The sequence below is a fragment of the Larimichthys crocea genome, chromosome X (genome assembly GCF_000972845.2).
Source record: "Larimichthys crocea isolate SSNF chromosome X, L_crocea_2.0, whole genome shotgun sequence".
NCBI lineage: Eukaryota > Metazoa > Chordata > Actinopteri > Sciaenidae > Larimichthys > Larimichthys crocea.
The window spans coordinates 13,987,024-14,012,070 of NC_040020.1; the positions used below are offsets into that span (position 1 = coordinate 13,987,024).

The window sequence follows — 25,047 nt, forward strand, 5'->3', positions numbered from 1 at the left end:
GAACAAGCATAGAGTAGCAACAAACATCTTGTCCTGTTTGCTCCATGTTGCATCTTATGTTCCTATGTTGTCATGTGTTGTCTTGACTTGATGGTTGTTACCATTGATGATTTACTCTACTTAATGACTCTTTATGCAGGGCGTCATGTATGTGAGCGCTCCTGATAGGAACTCAGGAGCACTCCACTACAGTGACGAAGTCGAAGTTGTAAAAGAGCTGAGTGACCTGTCGACTGAGCGCGAGGCCCTGAAGAAAAGCGTCAGGACATCCTACATCGCAAGGGCACATATCTGACTGTGCCATCAAGAGGGCTTTGCTGAGCTGCTTATGGGTAATTTTAACACCCGTCACAAACACTTTAGCAGATTAAGTTGGAAAAAAGGGTGACATAATTTACAGTCTGTTTGTGTGGCTGCCTGCCTGCAGGGCTCCAGCTACCAGGAGAACAAGTACATCGTGGTGGTGACTGATGGTCACCCTATCACTGGTTACAAAGAGCCATGTGGAGGTGTGCAGGAGGCTGCTAATGAGCCAGGCAACATGGGTCAAAGTGTTTGCTGTCGCCATTTCACCTGACCAGGAGGTACAAAGCACACACACACATTTGTTATTATATCTTGTGGGGACCCTCGCCAAAACTAAATGCATAACCTCCATCCATACTGCAAAATTAAAGAATAAATGTTTAAGGCTTGCTGTGGGTGATCGGATCCTCCATGAACACAGTATTGGAAGAGGTTTCAGCGATTTTAAGACTTTCTTAAGTTGTAGTTTTACACAGTATCTACTGTGTCTGCTCATTTGTGCATTGAAAGAGTTATTGGTCTATTGGTCCATAATGGCTGAGAGAAGTCTCCATTCTCAGTGTTAACAGATGGGAGACAAAACCACAAGTTCTTATTCAGTTCAAACCTACGCTATTAAAAAGATTCCAAATACCAACTTGATCAGCCAACTGAGATTGCTGTCCTTAATTGAGCAACATCAGAATTTGGAATGCATGTATTTTTACAGAAATGCCTCTTAACCTTGACCATAAAACCAATTTCTAACCCTCAAGCAACCATTTGAAGTGTAATCTGATGCCTGACTATGTGCATGAAAACAATTCCGTTAAGTGACAGTGAAGTACCTTCAAGTGAAATAAAATAAGTAGGGTGATGCACGTAAACTAAAGAGAGAGAAGGGAAAATAAACTTAAGTCAAGACCATCAGTTTGTAAAGTAAAGTAAAAGTAAAAAAAGTAAATCAAGTTAAGTTAAGACAAGAGAGAAGTAACGTCAAGTGAATTGAATTGAAGTGGAGTAAGTAAAATAAAGTGAATTGAAGTGTCTAAAAATGTGATTACTCTTAAGTCTAAAGCTAAAGCACATATCATTAAGAGACATCATTCTGCAGGTCATACAGTATTTTAATATGCATTGTCCGGTGTTTGTGTGGTTTGCTGTTAAAGTCACTTCTCACACTGTGTGAACGCTTAAAATTTTAATGTCGCAAGTTTCACAGCTTTAGAGATCTGTGTCATCAGTCGGTCACATACAGTTCAGCAGAAAGTCTATTATACTGTAGGTGATATTTCAGACATGTTGATGTTGTTTTTTTTTCTGTCTCACCAGGACACCAGGCTGTCACTCATTGCCACAGACCACACCTACAGACAGAACTTCACTGCTGTAGATGACACCAGAGCCACCAAGATCGGAACATTAGAACCCTCATCAATATGATTGTACGCATCCTCTTATCCTCTCTTCTCTTTGTCTCTCTCTCTAATATTTGAAATTTAAAAACATCATCTTTCTTTCTTTCTTTTTTAAAAAAGAAAGAAAGAAAGATGATGTTATTTAAATTTCAAATATTAGAGAGAGAGACAAGAGAAGAGAGGATAAGAGGATGCGTACAATCATATTGATGATGGTTCTAATGGTTCCGATCTTGGTGGCTCTGGTGTCATCTACAGCAGTGAAGTTCTGTCTGTAGGTGTGGTCTGTGGCAATGAGTGACAGCCTGGTGTCCTGGTGAGACAGAAAAAAAAACAACATCAACATGTCTGAAATATCACCTACAGTATAATAGACTTTCTGCTGAATGTATGTGACCGACTGATGACACAGATCTCTAAAAGCTGTGAAACTTGCGACATTAAAATTTTTAAGCGTTCACACAGTGTGAGAAGTGACTTTTAACAGCAAACCACACAAACACCTGACAATGCATATTTAAAATACTGTATGACCTGCAGAATGATGTCTCTTAATGATATGTGCTTTAGCTTTAGACCTTAAGAGTAATCACATTTTTAGACACTTCAATTCACTTTATTTTACTTTACTCCACTTCAATTCAATTCACTTGACGTTACTTCTCTCTTGTCTTAACTTAACTTGATTTACTTTTTTACTTTTACTTTACTTTACAAACTGATGGTCTTGACTTAAGTTTATTTCCCTTCTCTCTCTTTAGTTTACGTGCATCACCCTACTTATTTTATTTCACTTGAAGGTACTTCACTGTCACTTAACGGAACTTGTTTTCATGCACATAGTCAGGCATCAGATTACACTTCAAATGGTTGCTTGAGGGTTAGAAATTGGTTTTATGGCAAGGTTAAGAGGGAATTTCTGTAAAAATACATGCATTCCAAATTTCTGATGTTGCTCAATTAAGGAGCAGCAATCTCAGTTGGCCTGATCAAGTTGGTATTTGAATCTTTTTTAATAGCGTATGGTTTGAACTGAATAAGAACTTGTGGTTTTGTCTCCCATCTGTTAACACTGAGAATGGATGACTTCTCCAGCCATTATGGACCAATAGACCAATAACTCTTCAATGCACAAATGAGCAGACACAGTAGATACTGTGTAAAACTACAACTTAAGAAAGTCTTAAATCGCTGAAACCTCTTCCAATACTGTGTTCATGGAGGATCCGATCACCCACAGCATGAGCCTTAACATTTATTCTTTAATTTTGCAGTATGGATGGAGGTTATGCATTTAGTTTTGGCGAGGGTCCCCACAAGTATATAATAACAAATGTGTGTGTGTGCTTGTACCTCCTGGTCAGGTGAAATGGCGACAGCAAACACTTTGACCCATGTTGCCTGGCTCATTAGCAGCCTCCTGCACACCTCCACATGGCTCTTTGTAACCAGTGATAGGGTGACCATCAGTCACCACCACGATGTACTTGTTCTCCTGGTAGCTGGAGCCCCTGCATGCAGGCAGCCACACAAACAGACTGTAAATTATGTCACCCTTTTTCCAACTTAATCTGCTAAAGTGTTGTGTGACGGGTGTTAAAATTACCCATAAGCAGCTCAGCAAGACCCTCTTGATGGCACAGTCAGTATATGTGGCCTGCGATGTATGAATGTCTCTGACGCTTTTCTTCAGGGCCTCGCGCTCAGTCGACAGGTCACTCAGCTCTTTTACAACTTCGACTTCGTCACTGTAGTGGAGTGCTCCTGAGTTCCTATCAGGATCGCTCACATACATGACGCCCTCATAAAAGAGTCATTAAGTAGAGTAAATCATCAATGGTACAACCATCAAGTCAAGACAACACATGACAACATAGGACATAAGATGCAACATGGAGCAAACAGGACAAGATGTTTTGTCTACTCTATGCTTGTTCTGTTAATCTAGTCTATTTCATCAGACCGCTTTGGTACTAATTATTTTTGAGAGATTTAAAATACAAATCTTGCAATGACTGAATAAAATAGGATGTATATAGCCTAATGTGAATATACTGAGTCATAATATTATGACACTTTTCATTATGCATTAAAAAAAACTTTTTTCTGAAAATACTTCTGTACTTTTACTTAAAAAATAACTTAACAACGTCAGCCGTTGCTGTATTGCACATGTAACCACACCCAGCTGTGATGTCACAGTATCCCAAAGTACACCTGTACATCACTGCAGGAAGATTATAAGGTATACCACTAGGGTGTTAAATTACTCTTAAAGAAATGCTAAAGGCAAGCTTTACTTCTAATTGAGTATCTTTCCACTGTGGTAATAAAAGATCTGTGTGTGGTGTGTGTGTGTGTGTGGTGGTGTGTGTGGTGTGTGTGGTGTGTGTGCTTACATGTTCTGGAGTTCATCTATGAATTGATTGGTGAATGCTTGATCTGGTCAATATAATAGTTGGGATGTTGCTGTCGTAGGGCGACACTCTCAGATGTATCCAGAACAAAGAAGAGGTCAACTGGACAATCTGCTCATAAAACAAACAAACAAACAAACAAACAAACAAACAAACAAACAAACAAACAAACAGAAGATGGCTGTCAGCAATATCTTACATAATCTCTTAAACAACCATAAAAACTGAAAAAGTGAAATCTATGTAGTTATTAAATCCAAAATACATTTAAGATCAATCGTCCACATCAGTTCAGGTGATGTCAGCACAGTATAACCATGCAGAGCCAGGCCAGCATGATGCTGCTTGGAGCATCTTACATCACTGTGGGTGTCATGGGGCTGATCTGACCTCATCTATTCACTTTATACATGTCGATTTATGGCAGGTGCAGGCCTGTACTGACTGACTGCACCCATAACCTGTATACATACACCGTACTATTAACTGTTACCAGCACCTTGGCAGGAAAAAATCTTTAGTTCTTTATCACTTTGGCATCCACAGCTCAGGTGGATCTTAGTATGCATTATACCCTACGCCTACTATCCAGGCCCACTAACACAAACATGAGACCAAACAAGGGCCTGCTCAGGGTGGGCTAGGCTACAGTCACCCTCTGATTTACTTTCAGTTGTTTTGTTTCCGTGCTGCTGGTTTGCGAGTCTTCCCAGGCTTCGGAAAGTATGCAGCGCAGAGACAATGAACATCTGGACCAACTCTTGCAGCAGACATCACTTCAGTATGTGCCATGTTACATCCAAACACTGAAAGATCACTTTAAATGCAACACAATGGCACAAACACGAGAAATAAGATTTTTTTTGTGGAAATTCAAAATTTTCAGCAAACTTACCCGCAAATCTGTTTTTCCGGTCCTGCGTTTGCGCCTCAGTCAGGAAAAGGCACAGCAGCGCAAGGAACCTCTGAAAGTCCCCATGGTTAAACCGTAAAAAAACACCTAAAACTATAAAAAAAAGCACCCCAGTCCCCAGAAAAACAAACACCGAACCACTCCGCCCCAAACCCGGTACCTCTACAAAGGATTCGGCGAAATTTTCGTGATCCAGCGCTCCGCCCAATTTGTCCGAGGTGATACCCAGAGCGCGCAGAGGAGACCAGAGCGCACGGCGAGGGAGGAGGAGGAGAAGGGGGAGGAAGAAAAGTTCACGCGCGCTCTCGGGAGACGATTAGCAGGAATTGACTAGAACGCGCGCTGGCCCAAAGTTTATACAAAATCACAGATATGCCTGCTTCCTTAAAAGGGTCCCCAGAGACACGGATACACACAGGAATAAACACTAAACCTGCTGATTGGGAAGGAGGCCCAATGTACACACACTCCAGTTTTTTTTTGGGGGGGGGGGGGGGGGGGGTGCTGTGTTAGGATTTAATGATTTCAGAACAAGTACAGGATCAGACCCCACTTCACAAATGCTATGTAGAAAACCAATACATGTCATCAGAACTTAATAAATAGCAGCTAATGCACATCTTGGAAGCATTTTTGTATTTTTTCTGTAAAACTCTCCTTTCTGTGGAAGATGGAGGGGGGTACATCTGGTTCACTTCTTCGTCCAGACATGAACATAAAATCAAGTGAAGGAGGAGGAGGAGGGGGGCTCTTCACTCCCCTTTTCCTCGGAAGACGGAAGAGACACAGTGCCATCTAGAGCTCCTTCTGACCTGATCCTGGAGAGGTCTTTGGAAAGAGTTTAAGCCTGCAGTGAGATACTTTTCATGGAAGGCAGAGGTGTAGGCGTGGGTTGTTAATTTGGCAAGGTGTGGATGTGGGTGGATGTTGCACCGGTTGCCGTGGACATACATTTGTGTGTATACGCTCAAACTGTGGGACTGCGGGGCAGGCCTGGCCTGGTCTCCGATTTTCCACTGAGATCACTGTTTCAGAGAAAAAAGTTGTGTGAAGCAGGGGGGGGGAGAGGAAAGGAAAGGGAGAGGGAGAAAAGGGGGGCTGAGGAGGGAGAGAAAGCGAGAGGGGGGGGACATCTGGTAATGATCTGTGTTTATTAGCAAGCTCTCATAGTAAATCTGTTGGATTGTTGGCAGCTGTAGGAGAATGTATAAATTGTGATGCATGCATTTTGAGGTGTCTCAATACCAGTTTTCATGAGGAATACATTACTACATAAAATCTAATTCTTGAAGAATTCATTTGCCAAGCAGTTTGGATTGTTTTCAGTTTTCACAACCGAATGATTCAGTTCAAAGAAAAGCACCTTTTTACAGTCTTGGAGCATGCAGGTGGGACTGAGATCACTGAGAAGTCATTATCTTTACCCCACAGAGGAAACAAAAATAATGCATGTCCTCAAAAGGTCAGCATGTTGAAAGAAAATGAAAAAACACTGCATGCTTCCTAAAGCCGAGAGGTTCTGCATAATGTCTTGGGCACTGCTTGTTGGCAGACAGGATGTAGCACGAGTTTCCACAGGATCCCGACACTCAGTGGAGAAGATTAGTAGCATTTCTTAGTCAGAGAGAAAGCAGTAATAGTGCTGCAGTGTCTCCAGCCTGACGAGGTTTTTGTTTTATTTTTATTTTATTTTTTTATATGTAACGGTTTGTGGTTTTTAACATCTTGCAACATTTAATACACCACAACATTCATCTCTTGGGTAGAACTTCCCCAGACGATGATGCTGAAAGATTCAAAAGCTACTCTATGCATTAGTGACCACGGATGAGATGGAACACAAGAACGGAACAAGGCAGAAACAGAGGGGAAAAAAAGAAAGTCAGCACAGATGGAAGAGATTAATCACAATGACCCTGTTATGGATATGACTTAAGACTTCATCTGCCTGCGGCCCAACTTAACTCACAAGTTACTAGGAACTGTGGCGGTCCAGATCAGACTTTACTCTTCAACTAAACTGGGCTACGGCAGCGCCATGAAAACAAAAAGTGAGGAATTATTTTTGTTGACTTCAGATATCATTTGGCATCTGCAAAAACATCAGGAAATTGCAGTCCAATCAAGAGTCCAACCACACCAAATGAAGTTAATGAGAGGAAATGGGCCAGTCTAACTTCCGCTGAACCAATCACTCTTGTCTCCCCAGGCATCTTCAGAATAGTCTCAAGTTGTTCCAGTCTACACCCACAGCAACAAATACTGAATGAATTAAACTTGATTAAATGTTTACTGGTCACCAACGGACAACACTGCCTGGAAAGAAACGGTTAATGGTCCCCTACTGCCATCTAGTGAAACCTTTTATTCTCATGTCCACACTTTGTCTGAGAACTCTTCCAGATGTTTTCTGTCAAATAAATTCTGTCAACATGTCAACAAAGATTAACCAAGGTACTTTAATTTGAAATTCATAAGGTTTGCAAACCATAATGGGGCATATAAAAGGCCAACGGAGATAAAGTGTTTTCAAATAAATGGTGTCATGATTTTAACTTTGCACTCAATAATTTGTCTTTCAACATATTTACAGAGCCAACATTTTCCTTTCTATTACTTTTCAGGCCTTTCCAAAAATATATTTTCAACATTACAGATTCTGAACATACTGTATCTAACCTGAATAATATCCAGGACAACATCCAAACATACTCATGCATCTGAAATCAATGTAAGAAACAAAAAAAACAAACAAAGCTTAAATAGGGGACAAAGGAAAAGGACAGGCCATTTGCTTGTGCAGATGTTAAAGGAATAGTTTGACATTTTGTGAAATACACTCATTTCCTTTCTTCCTTAAATAAATTGATACCAGTCTTAAAGTTAGCAGCCAACAGCCATATAGCTTTGCTTAGCAGAATAATTGGAAACAGAATAACTGTTCAAAGTTTAAAATATCACCTACGAGCACCTCTAAAGCTCAATAATTAACATGTTATATCTTGTTTGTTTAACCAAAACTATAATGTAAGAATGAACATTTCTTTGATTTGATTTTAATTTGAGGTTGATTTTTAATGTCTCTGTCACATCGTGACCGCAACGGGACAAGTGAGGTTTGAAAACTTGACTAGAATGTCCGTGATTAGCTCCGGCAGCCGCTGCCCACACAGAACGCATCACATTGTTACCCGGTGGAATTTGAGCCGTCTGTCTAGCAGGTTCCCTTCGCTTCGATTTTTTTTCTACTAAGCTTAGCATCTCTGGGTTTCAGCTTATTAACAGAAAGAAATTAGAGTGGTATCAAACTTATCAGCAAAACAACGGAATAAGTGCAGTTTCCAAAATGTCAAACTTTAGAGAGTTAAATCACATCATCTATGACAATTAGCTAATGTGTTACTTTACAGTGAAGAGGAAATTGAACTTTTCACCTCAGTTTCAACAGCAACTGTACAGCATAATTTTATTGCTTCATTAAGTTGGTCCATTGCAATTTTAGTAGCCTTCTGCTCCACTTTCCCTTTGAGCCTGACTCAGTTCATGTTGGAGTGACTTTTCAGGTGCCTCCTCAGGTGGTTCAGACAGGTGTAGGTCTTGGGACAGATTTGGCAGTGGTATGGTCTGACCCCTGAGTGGTTCAGCATGTGCTGCTTCAGCACACTTCCATCTGAGAAGGCTTTCCCACACTGAGAGCACACGTACGGCCGCTCTCCTGTATGCACGCGCATGTGTACTGTTACCTTGTGTGCCATTGTAAAACCTTTGCCGCACACTGTGCACTTAAACGGCCTTTCTCCTGTGTGGGTCAGCCTGTGGGTGCGCATTGCACCCATCTGGGAGAAAGCCTTACCACAATCAGGGCAGACGTGTGGCTTCTCCCCAGTGTGAACCCTGGTGTGACTCCTCAGTCCTCCCGCTGTGGAAAAACATTGTGAACAGTGGGTGCACTGATAAGGTCGCTCTCCTGTGTGAGTGCGCATGTGCTGCTTTAAGTCGTAGCGGTTTCTGAAGCCGCGGCCGCACACCAGACAGCTCTCTGGTCGGTCATCGTTGTGGCGCAGCTCGTGGTTGGCCAGGCATTTTTCAGACAGGAAACACTTGCCACATTCCTGACACTGATAGGGTTTCTCGTGGTCAACTCTCTGATGGTACTTCAGCTCACTGATGCCAGGGAAAGTCTCATCACAGTATCTGCACCTGAAGCGATGATTGGGGCTGTAGGGGAGCTGGTGTTCACTCATCTGATGGTTCCTCAGCAGGTGGGCCATCTTGAAGGTCTTTCCACAGTGAGAGCACTCGTATTTTGTCAGCAGTTGGACACACTGATGTCTGGCACGTTCGTGTACAGACCTGAAAAGACAGCCACACTTGGTACAAATGTGGGCAGCATTTTTGCACTTTCTCTTCCTGTGCCCGGACAGATGTGCTTCTGTGCGGAAGGCTTTGCCACACTGAGAGCACTTATAAGGCTTCACCGCAGTGTGGAACCTCTGGTGTTCAAGAAACTCAAAACGATACTTAAAGCTCCTCCCACACAGTGGACAGTTATGTGTGACACGTCCTCGTGGGTAGATGGTTTTGAATGATGTTTTCCTGGACGACATGGATGTCGAGGAAGTCCGGCGAGCGGAGCCACTCTTCCTATGTTTACCTCCACTCATTAACTTGGTGGTCTCCATTTCCCCAACCTCTTCGTGCCGCTGTTGATGTTTGGTGAGACACTTGGAGGATATAAAGCTCTTTCCACATTGCTTACACTGATAAGGCTTATCATGATCTACTTGCTGATGATACTTGAGATCACCAATTCCTGAAAAACCTATCCCACAATGGCTGCACTTGAAAAGGCGACTTTGGACGTGAGTTAGCAGGTGTTCCTTTAAGCTGCTCGTCTTTTGAAAACTCTTGCCACAGTGTCCGCAATCATAGTTACGGCCTCGTTTTGGGCAGTGGTGTCTGAATTTTTCCAGTGAGGTTGGAAAACTGTTCCCACATTTAATGCACAGATATGCAGCATTTTTGCATTTGCGTAGCCTGTGACCGGCCAGCAGGGTGGCTGTTCTGAAAGCCCTCCCACACTCGGAGCAATTGTAAGGCTGCAGTCCACTGTGGACTCTCTGGTGTTCGATGAGGACAGAGTGATGCTTGAAGCATTTGTCACACTCGGGGCATTTATGCATCCCTGACTGCTGCCTCCTGCGAGGAGATGATGAGATGTCAGTCCTTTTCGGGGATTCAGGAAAATCAGTTGATGTGGAAGGGTTTGTAGACAGTTCTTCATCGAACATGACGATCTGAGGAACGTCATTATTTTCATCGTCACAAGCACTTGGGTGGGAAGCGATGGCTACTTCAAGTGACGGAGGGAGACACAGGGAGGGGATGAGGAGATCATCTGACTGAAATGGAGCTGGAAGGAAGATATGAGGAAAACATTACAGTGTGTAAACATAACTTCCTCATCTTCTACTAATACACTATACACTGATTAGCTTCTAGTTTATTGTGTACATACCAACATTACTCTTTGCCAATTTCCCATGGCACTGTTTGCTTTGGAGAAGAAATTTGAGATCCTCTCCGTTTGAGACACACTGCATGTACTCCTCAAGAACAGAAGGGGCAGCACTGATCCAGGAGGCAGTCTAAACAACAAAAAAATGAGACATTTTCAATTTCAAGCTTAAAGTGGTCCTATGTATTGTTTCTCTTTATTTTCTCTCCTTCTTAGCACCTGTTTAAAATCAGGTATTGGCAGCAGCTCCTCCAGTCTGGTAAAGAATTCACAAACCAGAGTCTCCAGTGCTGTGTCGAAGTCAGGGCCGTACTCCACAGGAAACACATTCTGTCAAATGGAAAGAACAATCAGACTCCTTCATCAGCATTATCCTTTATAATCAGACATTTTAATTTCTCATGGTTTGTTTGGTAAAACTGAGAAAGAAATCACCATTACCACATAAATTAAATATATTAATGTTACCTTGAGGAAGTGCTCTCTGCCATCAGTGTCTTCAATGAGGCCCTGCACCAGCTTCATAAAGTTAGCCTCTGGTGCTTCAATCACAGGATCATTTGTCTGGGTAACAAAACAATAAACCACAGTCAGATAGTGTTTAGACAAACAAAATATAACATGAATATAAAGAAAGTAAGAAACATGCAAGGCTGCAAATAATTATTTTCTATTATTGATTCTCTGATAATCTGCTGATTGTCTTATGTGTCAAGAAAACGTCTGAAAATAGTGAAACAAACATGCAACAGTTTCCCAAAGCCTGTTGCAGTGTGTGCAAATTGTTTTGAGAGACCAAGAATCAAAAACTCAATCATATCCAGTCATATAAGACAAAACAGGAAGCGAATTCTGATACCAGGAATGATATAATCAACTGATTAATCGATCAAAATAATTGCAGTAATGGATGAGCCTCATCATTTCAGTAAAAAACACTCACCTCCTCGATGCAAGAAGATCGGATTCGGTTGAGGTGCGTCTCAACAGCTTTGAGATCTTCAGGATGTTCAGAACGCAACAGTTCAAGAGTTGTCTGCAGCAAAATGAATTCATGATTTTAATGTTTTCATGACACCCTCTTTTTTCTCTTTGGTTTCTTATTTAAAGGACATGTTAGTGCAGCAATAGGTATTGTGACAGTTCTAGAGGAGGATAGATTCATCATCTCCAGTTAGTAGGACTAGGAGAAGATTTACTCTCTGAAGAGCTGGGTCGTCCTACCAGTTCCTGCTGTGGTGGGACGTTCCACCAACAGGACACAACAGACAAGACGAGTCTGGATTGCCTTGTCATTATGTACAAGGTGGACTCAAAACACTCACCCTCGCTCTCAGGCCCAGCGACAGCAGCCTCCCTTCTCTTTTACTCATCAGTTCAGGAACGGCTTCTGTTACCATGGACACAAACTCCTCCAGTTTCCCATAGTGCTTTATGTTGCGCTGGCGTACCACTTCCCACATCACTGCTGACATCAACCGAAGCGGCGGCACCAGGAGTGCCAGCGAGGACAGGGGGACGTTGAATTCTTCAAAGAGAAATTCGATTTAGTCAAAAAACTTGTTCACTCAAATATATAATAGATGTTTAAAAATATTACATTTGATGTTAGATGCAAATAGTCTTTCATGCAAACAAATATGAGGTATTTTTAGGATGTATTGCTAATATAAGACTGGTAGTGCCTGTCCATAAAGGCAGCACGGTGAGTTCACTGCCCTGTACCCAGCCCAATGATGCACTAACTATAGTATGAACCCTATATGGCACCGTTATATGAAGCAGCACACTCACACCTCAACACCCATAACATAGCTGTATACGTTGGTCTAGTCATCATATACTAAAATAAACACATTCAGTGTTTACATGCTGTGTGCAGACAGCTCAGCGTGTTTCTTATCATGTGCTGAGTGAGTTTACTGATGGGACGAGAACAGCATATGTTCGCATGCAGCTAAGCTACATGTTAGCATAACTTTATTTCAAATTAAGACATGTCCTGCTAACTGCCAGTCACAAACACCAAACGGTGCTGCGTGTGGTTAATAAAGAAAAAAAACGACCGTAGAGAAACGTTTTTAAAACAGGAGGTACCGTCAGTGTTTGTGCGTTAGCAGACAAGCCAGTAGGCAGCTGCTGTCGCCTGGTAAAACCGGCTTATTATCGGGGAAACAGTTCTTGTTCCAGGGATTAGTCGAGGCCTTTTGCGCTTCAGCTAATCCTTCGCTTTAGCTCTTCAACTAGCGGCACAATACGCGAAAGAGCACCCAGTTTTGTGGAGCTTTGCAAGCTTATACATACCCATGTCGTTCATTGTGGGATTCTTTAATAACGACGGAGAGAAAAGTCTTTACGATGCTCTATCTTTCATACTTTCGGTTAGCGTGCTAGCTAACCGCATACGGGGCCTCAGGCGCCAACTTCTTCCTGAAACGCGGTGTTGTTTCTGGGGAGCGTTGGCCCAGTCAGCGGCGCTTTGTGACGGCGGGGTTCGTTTTGCGTTACGGGACAGCCCGGATACGGCGATTCCTATTCACTTGACAACCTGAGGGAGATGCACCGCCCTCCCCCGGTACAGTCAAATAACTAAATCTTAAAAACCGATGGTCAAACTTTAACACTTTTTTTTTTTTTTTTAATTCCTCTCTTTTTTTTTTTAAATGACTCAAATCATCCAGATATTTAAGGTAAAATGATACTTAATAAATATTTGTAAAAACAAATCATGTATGCTTTGAATATAATCTAAAACAACAACAAAAAACTTATTTTCTTTATTTATATGTTATTATGATGTTTCGAGATCACAAACAGAATATTTATATAGTACAAGACCACCAAAGGATGTTTCATGCAGTTAAAGTACAAATTCTGCTGTGTCAGGGACAAACGAGTTGCTATTTTTACAGCCTAGTTGGAATTTACTGTTTGTTGCATGTTTTCTGAGAGAACCATTTAACATATAGTTTGTGGTTTCAAAGAACAAAGGCAATACACTTTGTAATACACACCACTGAGACAATCAGAACAGATCTCACAATGTAGGATCAGTAAAAAACAGAACTTCTAACAAAGCCTAATATTGGTGAAGGGTGAATGTAAAATCTATTACACAGTGCATGAAGTCAACACCACAGTCAGTACAGCCTAGAATATTCACTTGAAAAATGCCCTGTGGTGATCATGGATTTAGACAGGCTGGTTTTGTGCTACACTGTGAGTTTTCAAGTGTCTCTTCAGGTGATTGAGGCATGTGTAACTCTTTGCACACAGCTGACAGGCATAGGGTCGAACCCCTGAATGGTTCATGGTGTGTTTTTTCAGTTCGCTACCACGTGAAAAACTCTTCCCACATTCAGAGCAGACATAAGGCCGCTCCCCGGTGTGAACGCGCATATGGAGAGTCACTTTGCTCGCCATGGTGAATCCTCTACCACATACAGTGCACTTGTATGGCTTTTCCCCCGTGTGGGTGCGCCTGTGTATCTGCAGCTCCCCGGCTGAAATAAAAGCCTTGCCGCAGTCAGAGCACAGATACGGTTTCTCTCCTGTGTGGGTCCTTACGTGTATGTTCAAGTTTCCTGACACTGAGAAGCGTTTCCCGCAGTATGTGCACTGAAATGGCCTCTCGCCTGTGTGACTCCGCATGTGAAGATTCAAGTCATGTTTGTTCCTGAAGGCTTTGCCGCAACGCACACATATCTGTGTTCTCTGTTGCCTGTGACGTAACTCATGGGCCGTCAAACAGGCCAAAGAGCTGAAAAACTTTCCACACTGTGTGCACTGATTGGACAGCTCAGGAGGATGAGTCTTCTGGTGGGATCTCAGCTCACTCATAGAGGGGAACACTTCCCCACATTGTCTGCACGTGAAGATACGATTCTGGGTGTGAGTCAGCTCATGCTTACTCAGCAAGTGCATTTTCTTAAAGCTTTTTCCACACTGAGAACAGTCAAACTTCTGGACACTATGAACACACTGGTGTCTAAATCTGTCTTGTATTGATTGGAAGCTATTCCCACATTTGATGCAAATATAAGCTGCTTTTATGCACTGTGTCCGCCTGTGTGTCGACAGGTCAGAGGTCCTCCTGAAGGCCTTTCCGCACTGAGTACACTTGTAGGGGTTTTCTCCGGTGTGCAGCCTCTGATGCTCCAGGAGTTCATAGCGGTAAATGAAGCACTTTCCACACTGAGAGCATTTGTGTGCAACTCTCTGCCGCGAAGGGCCGATCATAGAGCTGGACAATACAGGACTCAAAGTAGATGTAGAGGGAACCCAGCAGGTGGCTGACGCTTGGTCATTGAACTCCTCCACAATTTGAACATCAGGAATGCTGTCACTACATGTGCCACCTGCTGTTTGCTCTGCGATGCCGCTGTCCTGAATGTTTGTTTCCTTTTCAGACGGCCATCTTGCATCCTGTATCCCTATATCTTGTGCTTTCTGAGGGGAAAGCCCCTCAAAAAGCACCCATTTTCTTTGGTCTTCAAATGTTTGTGTGTTACATGCCACCTCTTTGGTCTCCTGCAGTGAAGATAATGATGAGAAAAGCCGCTGCTCTGAGGGCGAGGGCGCTGTTTAAAAAGAGAAAATTTCATCCATTTAAGGGGGGTTGTAATATCGCTGTACTGGGGCTGCAACTAATAATAAGTGTCATAATCAATTAATCTGTCAGTTTTAATTAACTGATAAAACACTTTGTCTATAATCACAGGATTTATATCGATTTACAATTGGCTTGTATCAGCCAGGCAGACAGACTTACCACTGGTATCCATCTTAGCCATTTTACCACGGTGCGTCTTGTTTCTGAGCAATGGTTTGAGGTCCTCTGCTTTTGATACACACTGCATGTACTCTTCTAGCACAGAGGGTGTGTCACCGATCCACACTGCAGTCTTTAAAACAAACAAAGCTCTCATTTTGATGGACTGGAACCAGAGAATCAAATAAAACAGTACTGACTTTACCTGCTTAAAGTCTGGTATAAGCAGCAACTCTTCCAGTCTGGTGATGAACTCACAAACCAGAGTCTCGAGAGCTGTATCAAAGTCAGGCCCATATTCCACAGGAAAGACATTCTGTGAAGTGGGAAATTTCAACTCAAAGCATGGATGTAAAACCTCATGTTACTGCAACATTTGACAATCAAACAAACCCTTCCTCTTCATGTCTAAAATAACAATGGGGACGAAGCAGAGACGCACCTCGAGAAAGTGCTCTCTCCTTTTTGGATCTTCCAGGAGTCTTTGAACAAATCTGACAAAGTTGGCCTCAAGAGCTTCATTTCCTGGATTAATCTGTCAAATAAAATATACACGTTAAAATAAGTAGCACACTTCTTAGACAGATTTTATAGGCCTAAATTGAAAAAAGTCACACACCTGTTTTGAACAAGATGTCAGGAGGCTGTTCAGGCATGTTTTGACACCTGTGAGGTCTTCTGACTGGTCACAACTTAACGTCTGCAATGTCATCTGGAAATGCCATAAATCAAAACTCAAGGAGCTACACATAACTGCAAACAATAAAATCTACCCTGTTCATATAACTTTCTGTCTATATACTGAAATCCAGGGATGGAAAAATTACAGCAATAAGTTAAGGATATTTTCCATACAATGTACTAGCTACAAATGTGACACTAGTTTGAATAAAATATATTAGGTCCAAAAAATTATCCATTTGAAAGTCAAATAAATTATGGATGATATCTTAAAAGGACAAAGCAAATGTGTATTGTAAGGAAGAAGCACTTTAAAAATCAATGTTCAATAGTGATACTAATATATATTATGACAGAGTACGATGGTGCATTACTATGTCTTACCTTTGCTCTTAAGCCCAGAGTGAGCAGTCTTATTTGTCTGTCGGTCAAGATGTCAGGGATGGCTTCAGTTACCAAGGTTACAAACTCCTCCACCTTGCCATAATGCTTGATGTTCCTCAGACGGACCACCTTCCACATCACAGCTGACATCACCCGCAGGGGTGGAACCAGGAGCCTCAGCGATGACAGGGGCAGAGGACCCTCTGCAAGGTGTACCAGATGACTGTAGTGTTATATATGCTCTCTAAGAATACTACACTGTCACAGCAGAAACATAAAGCATTAATACCACAGAGTACAATCTGCACATTTATTGGCACAAAGTTGTACAGAGAAGTTTAAGATCACACAATCAAATAATCAAAACAATCACACAAAACAGCTTTTATTGTTAATGGATGGAGTATAGTATCAGAGGTTTCTTAGCCTGTTTATTTAGTGTTTTAATACTGCGTTCTTGTGTACGTGGACAAAGATTTGAACTATTTATTTCTTGGTTCATAAAATCTAAAGTACAAAATCAGCTCAATTAAATAAGTACTAAATTAAAGCCCCACAAAGTATCGTTTAGGTTACATGTTCTTACACTGTGTTTGTCCACCGTCTGTCCCAGTTTGTTTTACCAGTACTCCGTTTACATCCCACTAACAGACCAGAGCTCAACAAACACAGTTTCTCAGAGGAGTTATGTAGTCATAATGAAATAAATATAGTATAAACTGTCTTCTCCCCTCGTGTTATATCAATCTTTGTTTGGGTTATTCTCAGTTTAATAAGTTAAAGCGAACAAGTTGCTGTTAGCAGACAAGCTAACGACATCAAAACAAACAACACTAAATGTTACCCATCTGAATCCCCCGAGGAGACAGCTGCGACAGGTGAGCTGACACACAGGGACCTCTGACCGTTCAAATGTTTCTCCTCCTGCAGTCAGTTTATCTCCTCATGCAGCTCCTCGCTTTCAAACACAGCTGAGCGACACCTCCTGACTCTGCTTCTTCGTGGTTAATAGTTCAGGTAGACATCCTGTAACTTTACCGCCACCTATTGTCTGCTAAAGACAGCTCACTGTCAGCAAACAAGAACCTCTGAGAATCACTGAAGCCTACTTGTAGAGCACAGCCAACATTTAGCCTGTTACATGTGAGAAGGAAATCTGCAACTACAGAGAACAAAAGACCGCAAACAGCAAAACATACATTATATACATGGCTGTTTGTTCAATACATCTTCCTCTACTTAGTTCAGTTTGTCTGCTTCTTTTGTTTTAGTAACTATGCAGTGGATTAATATGTCTGTTCTAACCTTGAACTTGACTCTTAATATTAAAAACTAGTATTCGCCAAGCGGCATCTCTGTGGCTGTGAAGTTAAACTAATGTTGATGTGCCAAAAACTGCATTTCATCAAAAGACCACTTGAGGTTGACTACAGAACAAACCAGTCTCCATAAATCCCCAGAAATGACCGTCTTCACAGCAGTAATAAACATGTTTCAAAAAAACAGTTTTGTTTTATAGCTAATTTGCCTATTCTTGACAACTGTACTGAGTCTGATTTTTTTTTTCCAAATTCCCAATTTAAAGCTTAAAGTTATGCATAATTAAGAGCATGATCACTTTGATTGACAGGTGGGTGCCATCAGCGGTGGCTTGTTTGAGTACCAGGCTTTATTAGTCCCACATCAGCTCCACCCATGATCCACATCCATCCATCTTTGCTGATTTTTAGATTAGCTGGAAGTGGAAGGGGCAAGATAGCTAAGTTGGCGGTGGCCAGAGCCACCACACTTTGAGCTTCCCAACGGCTCCTCAAAGACCTGTGGGTGACATCACAGATACAACATCCATATTTATATAGTCTACGGTGTGGGCCACATGTTTTCCAGGTAGACCTAAATGTTTCATGTTGTCTGCCCCTCTGTTGTCCCTTACAGACCCTTACAGTCACAGTATCACCTCAGACTATTACAGGTGACAGTCTTTCTTCAGACTGACCTGTAGATGCATGAATCCCCTGGTGGTGGCAGTGAAGGCTCTTTAACAGGGAGGGCCCAGTATTCATCGGAAATAGAGTAACCATGGGAAAAGTAATTAGATAGTGCCTCATCAGACCATCTGGGCAGCATTAGCCACGATGACACCAAGTAAATCCCTGCAGTGTATGGCGATTGACAGAAGGTGCCTCTTCTACCTAAAAAGGCTATTTCCTCTCGTTTTCTTTTCTTTTTCTTTTTTTTCGGTTCTCGGCTCTTTTAGCGAGGTCAACCTCGATTTTGACTTTGTCAGCACAGGACTAATAATTTGCCACCACAGCTGATACACTTTAATAAATAAAAATTGAAAAGTTTATTAAAATTTGAGTAGCTTGTAGACTATGGAATTACATTGCCTGAAATTTGGAGGTGGATGAAAAGATGACTACATATGAATACTAATGTTGCTTCATATCTGTAGGATGTGAAGAACGTTCATCTTTTCACTCAAAAGGTTCAAGTCAAAATTTTGATTAATTTTCTTTACTGGAAATGTTCTTACTAATAAAATAATATATAATAATACATAATAATAATATGTCAAACTTGTTTGACAAATATGAAGACACATAGACTATCATCTTAAAAAATCAATTACATTCCCATTGACCCCTCTGACTGATGACATCTTCATGTGACCTTCGTAACTCATTTGAATAAATGGCACACAAAGAACAGGCAATTCATCAAATGTCTTTTGTATTAGAGTTTAGCATAACCACATTATATGTAGACGTTTTGTAATGCATTACATTGACATGTTGTGTTTTACTGTGCACTGGTGCGTTTTGTAATTAGACATAGTGCCTCTTTAATCTTTTAAAAAATGTTTGCTCTCTCTGATGAAGCTTTAATCTCTGCCACATGTCCAAATGCTTAAAAATCAGATCAATTACCAAGTCACATTCAGTCAAGTCATATTTTCTGGCACTTCATGCTCAAACCAAATTAAATTCAAAGTAAGCATCTGTCTATAATGACGGTGGACGACTAACATATTGTGTGTGTTTGGTAGTAGTGTCAATGCATGCATGTCTACTTGTGCGTGTGTGTAAAAGCGTGGAAGACAGAGAGAGTGTGTGCATTTGAGTGTCTGTGAATGTGTAATTAAAACAAGTGATTTTTTTTTACACACAGATTATCCCTCTATCCCAGCTGGTCAGAGTTGGATTTGACCAACCAGAGAGAGGAAATCTCTGTGGGGCTAAATCCAAATTGGCACCCTTGATGATTTTTTTCCAAACTGAAAATGTGGCCGTGCTCAACTATTAACTTGAATTTGTCGCAGAAATCTACGCCTAACAAAATATTTTTGTATGACAACTCACTGAAGTAGGAAAATCTGTGTGCTAGAGACGGAAAATACACACAAATGCCAAAAAAAGAAAGATTCCAATTTCTTTGGTTTTATTGTTTTTCTGTGATTGTGCACTATAAATCAGTAGATTTTTCCACTGTAGTTTTTCTGGTGGTTAATCATGCAGCAGCATTAGTGTGTGTGTGTGTGTGTGTGTGTGTGTGTGTGTGTGTGTTTTAAAACATGATCCTCTACTCTGTAACATACTTCAATAAATAGATGAATTCATTAATCAGCACAGACCATTTTGGCTACATTGTTGAAGGGTTTTTAAGTGATTGTACTGTATTTGTGGAGGCATTATAAACAAATTCAAGCTTTAAAGGGCAATACAATCACAGGGATAGCAGCCATGGAGATGCAGAGGTTTGCACATCTGTCCTGTTATTTTTTTATACACATGGATCAGATTTAACAGCGCCCTGCTTTATAATGAGGTCAAATCAGCTAACCTGTTCTTCATGTGAAAATAGAGAGACACTACTCAGAATTTTACTTTTCATTATATTATAAGTATGTTCAAAACTATAAATCTGAAATAAGTAAATGGCAATGTATTAACAAAAGCAAAACCATGTGTATCCAACTATTTGAACTGTACTGAAGGTTTTATTACCGTTTGATATAACAATCCATGAAATGGTCAACCTAAATGCAATACAGACAATCAGGTTTTTTATATAAAAATGAACACAGTATATTTATATAACGTCATCATATCATATTATTCATATCATATTATTATGGCCATCATGAGAGTCACTGAAATGGTCTTTCAGTACAAATACATTACAAAAAATAGTAGGTAAAAATTAGCTTTGCATACTTTACACAGCCTAAAAGTTGATTACAAAATGAGCTTTCAGTGCATTCATGCTCTTCCAATTCACATCCATCAGATCAAATTAAATGGTATAAAGAGATAAAGAGAAGTGTGCAGACAACAATCAAAATCAGGCACATAATTCAGTCATTATCGGTACACAGAGCCCTTCTTTGTAATTGATACATCGATACAAGTGAAACTTGTGATGTGCTATGTCTGACAAAATAATTTTTTCCACATTAAAAGTATTACAGTATATTTCTTCATATTTGTAGTAGTATAGACTGAATAAGATATTATATTGTGATTTTCTTCACATCATGTCTCTATCATTATATACAGTATAAAGCAACTTAATTCAATCAAAGTGCAAATCAAAGAATCACTTTCTGTTGAAGACACAACTCATAAAAAACACTAAACATTATAAATTATTATTATTAATTCACAATTTTGGCTTACAATAGCATATGTATATTATAAATGTTTTTCCTTACATTTTCAAATGTCAAAATTGTTAGTTTTGGTTAAACTCGTTTTAGTAACACCCAGTAATAGCTTTATAGCAGCTACACTAGCTAACTGTTAATGCTAATTGTTGATTTATGTTGATGTATGTAAGCTGCATAGCTACAATATGTTGTTAAACCAGATAGCCACACAGCTGTAAACGTTTTTCAAAGCCTCTGAGCACTTGTATGGTAAAATCTGTATTATATAATAATATTAGAACATTTGGACATGTATATGAAAGAATTTGTAATATTAGAAAATGCCTGCAAAACATGTCTCACACATATACATATCCAATTTTTCATTCAACTGTCCACAGAAACGCAAACGCTGTCTTCTGCAAGAGATGTTCCTAATGTTTCCCCTTTATTTTGTTAGCTACTTTGTGGATGAAAATATCTCTTTTAGAGGCTCCTTATACGACTTTATTTTCTTTTGCAGGACATCATGTATGTATGTCTCCTTCTGTTGTCTTTGTCAACTTTGTGAACCAGATTTTATTTCTCAGCAATGAGTTGACCTTGATGTGGCCTCCAGACACAAATTTCACTGTACAAGTGCTGAGGAATATTTGCAACAAAAATAGATTAAACCGATGTCAACTGTAATAAAATAATTTCAGTGCATGTAACTAATTGACCAGCCTGCTAGCTAGCAGCGTTTCTCCCCCTCTCATGGAGGTTGTGACAAAATTTACTTGTTCAATTTAAACAGAGGGTGTGAATTACTTTAAAATATTGCATATTTGATTTGCATCTGCTAATACATATAAAAAAGGTTAATCTCTTTGACCATTAGTGATTTTGAGCTATATTCTCTGCTGTAAACAAAACAGACAAAAAACACACAAACACTCTCCACACGGTCGAGTCTCAAAGAAGAGTTTCCTCATAGTTTTCACCAGGGTCCCCAAGTTCAGAGTCTCTGGATAGTGATCTGACAATCTCAGGGAGGTCACTGTCTGCCCTGGTCACACTTTCATAAGATGGTGGTGAGAACATTTGAGTGTCCTCTGATGTTTCTACTACCTCCACCCCCACTGGCCCATAGTGCTGTATCATGGAGGCTATCAGGCCCTCTGTTTCTGGAACATGCTCCACATCCACAACAGTCTCACAGTTAATCTGTCTGTAGAGGTAAGATGCCTGCTTCATCTGCCGACGCATCAGATGCCTCCTATAACACCTCTGGATGATGATTGCGGACACCTCCTCCAGTTTGCGGCGCAATGTGGAAGTGATAGGCTCGTGGGAAATCTTAGAGGGGTTAGTCATCATGAACTTCTCCTCCATTTGCTGCTTGAGTGCGTCCATTTCACCCGATTCTCCCAGGACACGCTTTGTGAAGGCAAACAGGATGTCCAGGCAGTGGATCCTATCCCCGCTGACCATGGGAAGGTCCATGGAGATAAGCTTGAACCTATTGGGCTTGGCTATGCGCAACGGCTCTGACAAAGTGTCGGCAAAGATTGACAGCATGGAAAACTCAATGAACTGTGTGGCCTCAGAATCAAACTTCTCCCAAACTTCATAAAACATTTCAAAGTCATCCTCACTCAGTGGCTCTGTACTCTCCTCTGTGGCAACACTGAAGTTCTCCAGAATGATAGCTATATACATATTTACCACAATGAGGAAAGAAATTATTATGTAACTGACAAAGAAAGCTATGCCCACCGAGGGGCTGCCACAGTTTCCCCGGGTGTTAGTTCCTGTATTGACAAAGTTGATGTCGCACTCTTCTGGGGAGCTGGACATTATAGGACTGAGGAGGTTGTCCCAACCTGCCGAGGTGCTGATCTGAAAAAGGCAGATCATACTATTCCCAAATGTCTCAAAGTTAAACATGTCGTCAACCCCATCTTGTTTTTTCACATAGGCAAAGTTTGCCATACCAAAGATAGCATAGATGAACATGACGAGGAAAAGCAGGAGACCAATGTTGAACAGTGCTGGCATGGACATCATTAAGGCAAACAGTAGAGTCCTTATTCCTTTGGCTGCACGTATAAGTCGAAGTACACGCCCTATTCTTGCCAGTCTGATGACTCGAAACAGGGTTGGAGATACAAAGTATTTCTCAATGATGTCTGCAAGAACAATCCCTGAAAAGACAGAGAAACACAAGGCGAGAGCGGGTTTGAGAGTAGGATGTAAATTTGATGTTTAAAAGATATTCTGTAAAAACAGATAAACCAACGATACTTAAAACATACATATATAATTGGCATGGGTGAGTTAAGGATGTATCTCTTTTTGGCAGTGTATTTTTACTTACCCACGATAGAAAGAATTATCACCACAAAATCAAAGATGTTCCACGCAACTGTGAAGAAATAACAACGGAGGGCGAAGATCTTGATCAGGCATTCAGTGGTGAAGAGCACGATGAAGACCAGGTTGATCTTGTTGAGGACCGACTCCATGCGCTCTGACTGCTCATCAGTTTCCACCATCATGGTCACCATGTTGACGATGATGAGCATCATGATTATGATGTCAAAGGCTTGCTTGGACACAAGATCAAAGAAGAAGGCTTGGAGAATGTTCTAGGGTTGGGAAATACAAATGGCAAATCAGTCAGTGAATATAACATTATGAGTATTTTATTATAAAGAACAGCAGGCAGGATGATATGCAACATAAAAGGCGCAGAAAAAGTACATATACAAATATCTAAAGGATGTTATTATTTTACCGCAGGCCTTGGGATTGGTTTTTGAGGCTTTTTGGATCCTAACTTCTTCATAGCATTATAGTACTTCTTCTGTTCTTCAGTCATAAAGATGTCTTGTCCACCTAAGTAAAGAAAAACAAAAACACCAAACATTATTTTTACAGAAAAATGTTCAAGGTGACAAAACAAGCTGTTTCTCTCAGAAGTGGCCACTAAATTACATCCATCTTATACAGGTACAGAATTACTTGCAAATACCAAGCCTGTGATTCAAGTCTGACATCAGTGTTGTCAATACTCATCTTTCTCTTCTGCTGATTGAAATTGTCAATAATGACACCGATGAAGAGATTGAGGGTGAAGAAGGAGCCGAATATGATGAAGACGACAAAGTATAGGTACATGTAGAGGTTGATTTCTCTAATGGGTTGTTCCTCCACCTGGAATCAAACAGTTTTAAAGTTAGCTGGTTATACTGACATGTTTGTGATGAAGCGCCTGGAAGTAAGCAGACATACTTACTCCTCTTGAATCAACAGCTGCATGCATTATTTCCATCCATCCTTTAAATGTAGCCTATAGGACAATAAATATTACAGAACATTACTGTCTGAGCACTGCATTGTGAATCATTGATTCTATCTATAGAAAAACATCAGTTCATCATGACATAAGAACAACATGACTCCTAAAATCAAAGCATGTTTAACAGACTTAGCTCCAAATAAGGCGGCATAAAAAACTTACTACTTGCAGAAGGGAAAGGTAACCAAGTCCAACATTGTCGAAGTTGACCTTCACTTTTGTCCAGTAGAACTGGGTGTCATTCATAGAGAGACACTCTGACTTGTTGTTGACTACAGAGACACTGTGGATCAAGCCTGTTCTGTTTACACACTTCCCGAACTTGCCGGCAAACAGGTTGACCCCCATGATGCTGAAGATGAGCCAAAAGATGAGACACACGAGCAGCACGTTCATGATGGAGGGGATGGCTCCTATAAGAGCGTTCACGACCACCTGATGACCAGATGAGATACAGCTTAATCTCATAGCACCGAGGTTCTTTATTAGCCTGGTTTCAGATAGTTAGTTTTTATTTAGCTCATAAAAACTATACTTCAATCTGATGAAAACATGAATGTATGTTTGTGTTGAGTGTCCTCAAGTTGAAATGTAACTTTTCCCAAACTTCCCAACAAAAATTTAGATTTTATTTTATATAATTATATTTTAAGGGTAAACAAGTGGGTA

At 40.7% G+C, this 25,047-nt stretch overlaps 3 protein-coding genes and 1 pseudogene across 3 annotated transcripts in view; 1 reads left to right on the forward strand and 3 right to left on the reverse strand.

Annotated features, from left to right (window-relative positions):
- The first annotated feature begins 145 nt into the window (after window positions 1–145).
- On the forward strand, window positions 146–1,728 carry LOC113746534 (collagen alpha-1(VI) chain-like; annotated as a pseudogene).
- A 14-nt stretch (window positions 1,729–1,742) lies between these two features.
- On the reverse strand, window positions 1,743–3,187 carry LOC113746535 (collagen alpha-1(VI) chain-like). Its single transcript, XM_027282557.1, has 3 exons — window positions 3,057–3,187; window positions 1,903–2,016; window positions 1,743–1,766 (listed from the first exon to the last, which is right to left on the reverse strand). Exons 1-3 carry the CDS (start codon window positions 3,168–3,170, stop codon window positions 1,743–1,745), a joined length of 252 nt encoding a protein of 83 aa, XP_027138358.1. The 5' UTR covers window positions 3,171–3,187.
- A 4,281-nt stretch (window positions 3,188–7,468) lies between these two features.
- Window positions 7,469–17,435, reverse strand: LOC104934210 (uncharacterized). Its single transcript, XM_010749823.3, has 14 exons — window positions 17,232–17,435; window positions 16,388–16,590; window positions 15,942–16,034; window positions 15,765–15,857; window positions 15,528–15,638; window positions 15,323–15,455; window positions 13,750–15,131; window positions 12,856–12,877; window positions 11,877–12,079; window positions 11,495–11,587; window positions 11,020–11,115; window positions 10,771–10,881; window positions 10,552–10,681; window positions 7,469–10,446 (listed from the first exon to the last, which is right to left on the reverse strand). The coding sequence occupies exons 1-14, from the start codon at window positions 17,233–17,235 to the stop codon at window positions 8,570–8,572; spliced, it is 4,551 nt and encodes a 1,516-aa protein (XP_010748125.2). The 5' UTR covers window positions 17,236–17,435; the 3' UTR covers window positions 7,469–8,569.
- Window positions 17,436–21,212: 3,777 nt separating this feature from the next.
- Window positions 21,213–25,047, reverse strand: part of scn12aa (sodium channel, voltage gated, type XII, alpha a) — a 31,810-nt gene continuing 27,975 nt past the window's right edge. The window contains exons 22-27 of the mRNA XM_019257205.1: window positions 24,541–24,813; window positions 24,316–24,369; window positions 24,092–24,233; window positions 23,815–23,915; window positions 23,395–23,665; window positions 21,213–23,221 (exon numbers count right to left, since the gene is read on the reverse strand). Coding sequence (XP_019112750.1) covers window positions 21,990–23,221; window positions 23,395–23,665; window positions 23,815–23,915; window positions 24,092–24,233; window positions 24,316–24,369; window positions 24,541–24,813 — 2,073 coding nt within the window. The 3' untranslated portion in view covers window positions 21,213–21,989. The remainder of the gene's footprint in view (window positions 23,222–23,394; window positions 23,666–23,814; window positions 23,916–24,091; window positions 24,234–24,315; window positions 24,370–24,540; window positions 24,814–25,047) is intronic.

Bases quoted from the DNA above. Each gene is read 5' to 3' on its own strand.
- LOC113746535 (XM_027282557.1), bottom strand. From the start codon at position 3,170: ATGGTCACCCTATCACTGGTTACAAAGAGCCATGTGGAGGTGTGCAGG. The intron at 2,017-3,056 runs GTACAAGCACAC...CTGTCTCACCAG, and splicing joins CCATTTCACCTGACCAGGAG to GACACCAGGCTGTCACTCAT. The intron at 1,767-1,902 runs GTACGCATCCTC...AATATTAGAGAG, and splicing joins GAACCATCATCAATATGATT to AGAGACAAAGAGAAGAGAGG.
- LOC104934210 (XM_010749823.3), bottom strand. The intron at 15,456-15,527 runs GTAAAGTCAGTA...TTTGTTTTAAAG, and splicing joins TTATACCAGACTTTAAGCAG to ACTGCAGTGTGGATCGGTGA. The intron at 15,132-15,322 runs GTAAGTCTGTCT...CTTTTTAAACAG, and splicing joins GGCTAAGATGGATACCAGTG to CGCCCTCGCCCTCAGAGCAG.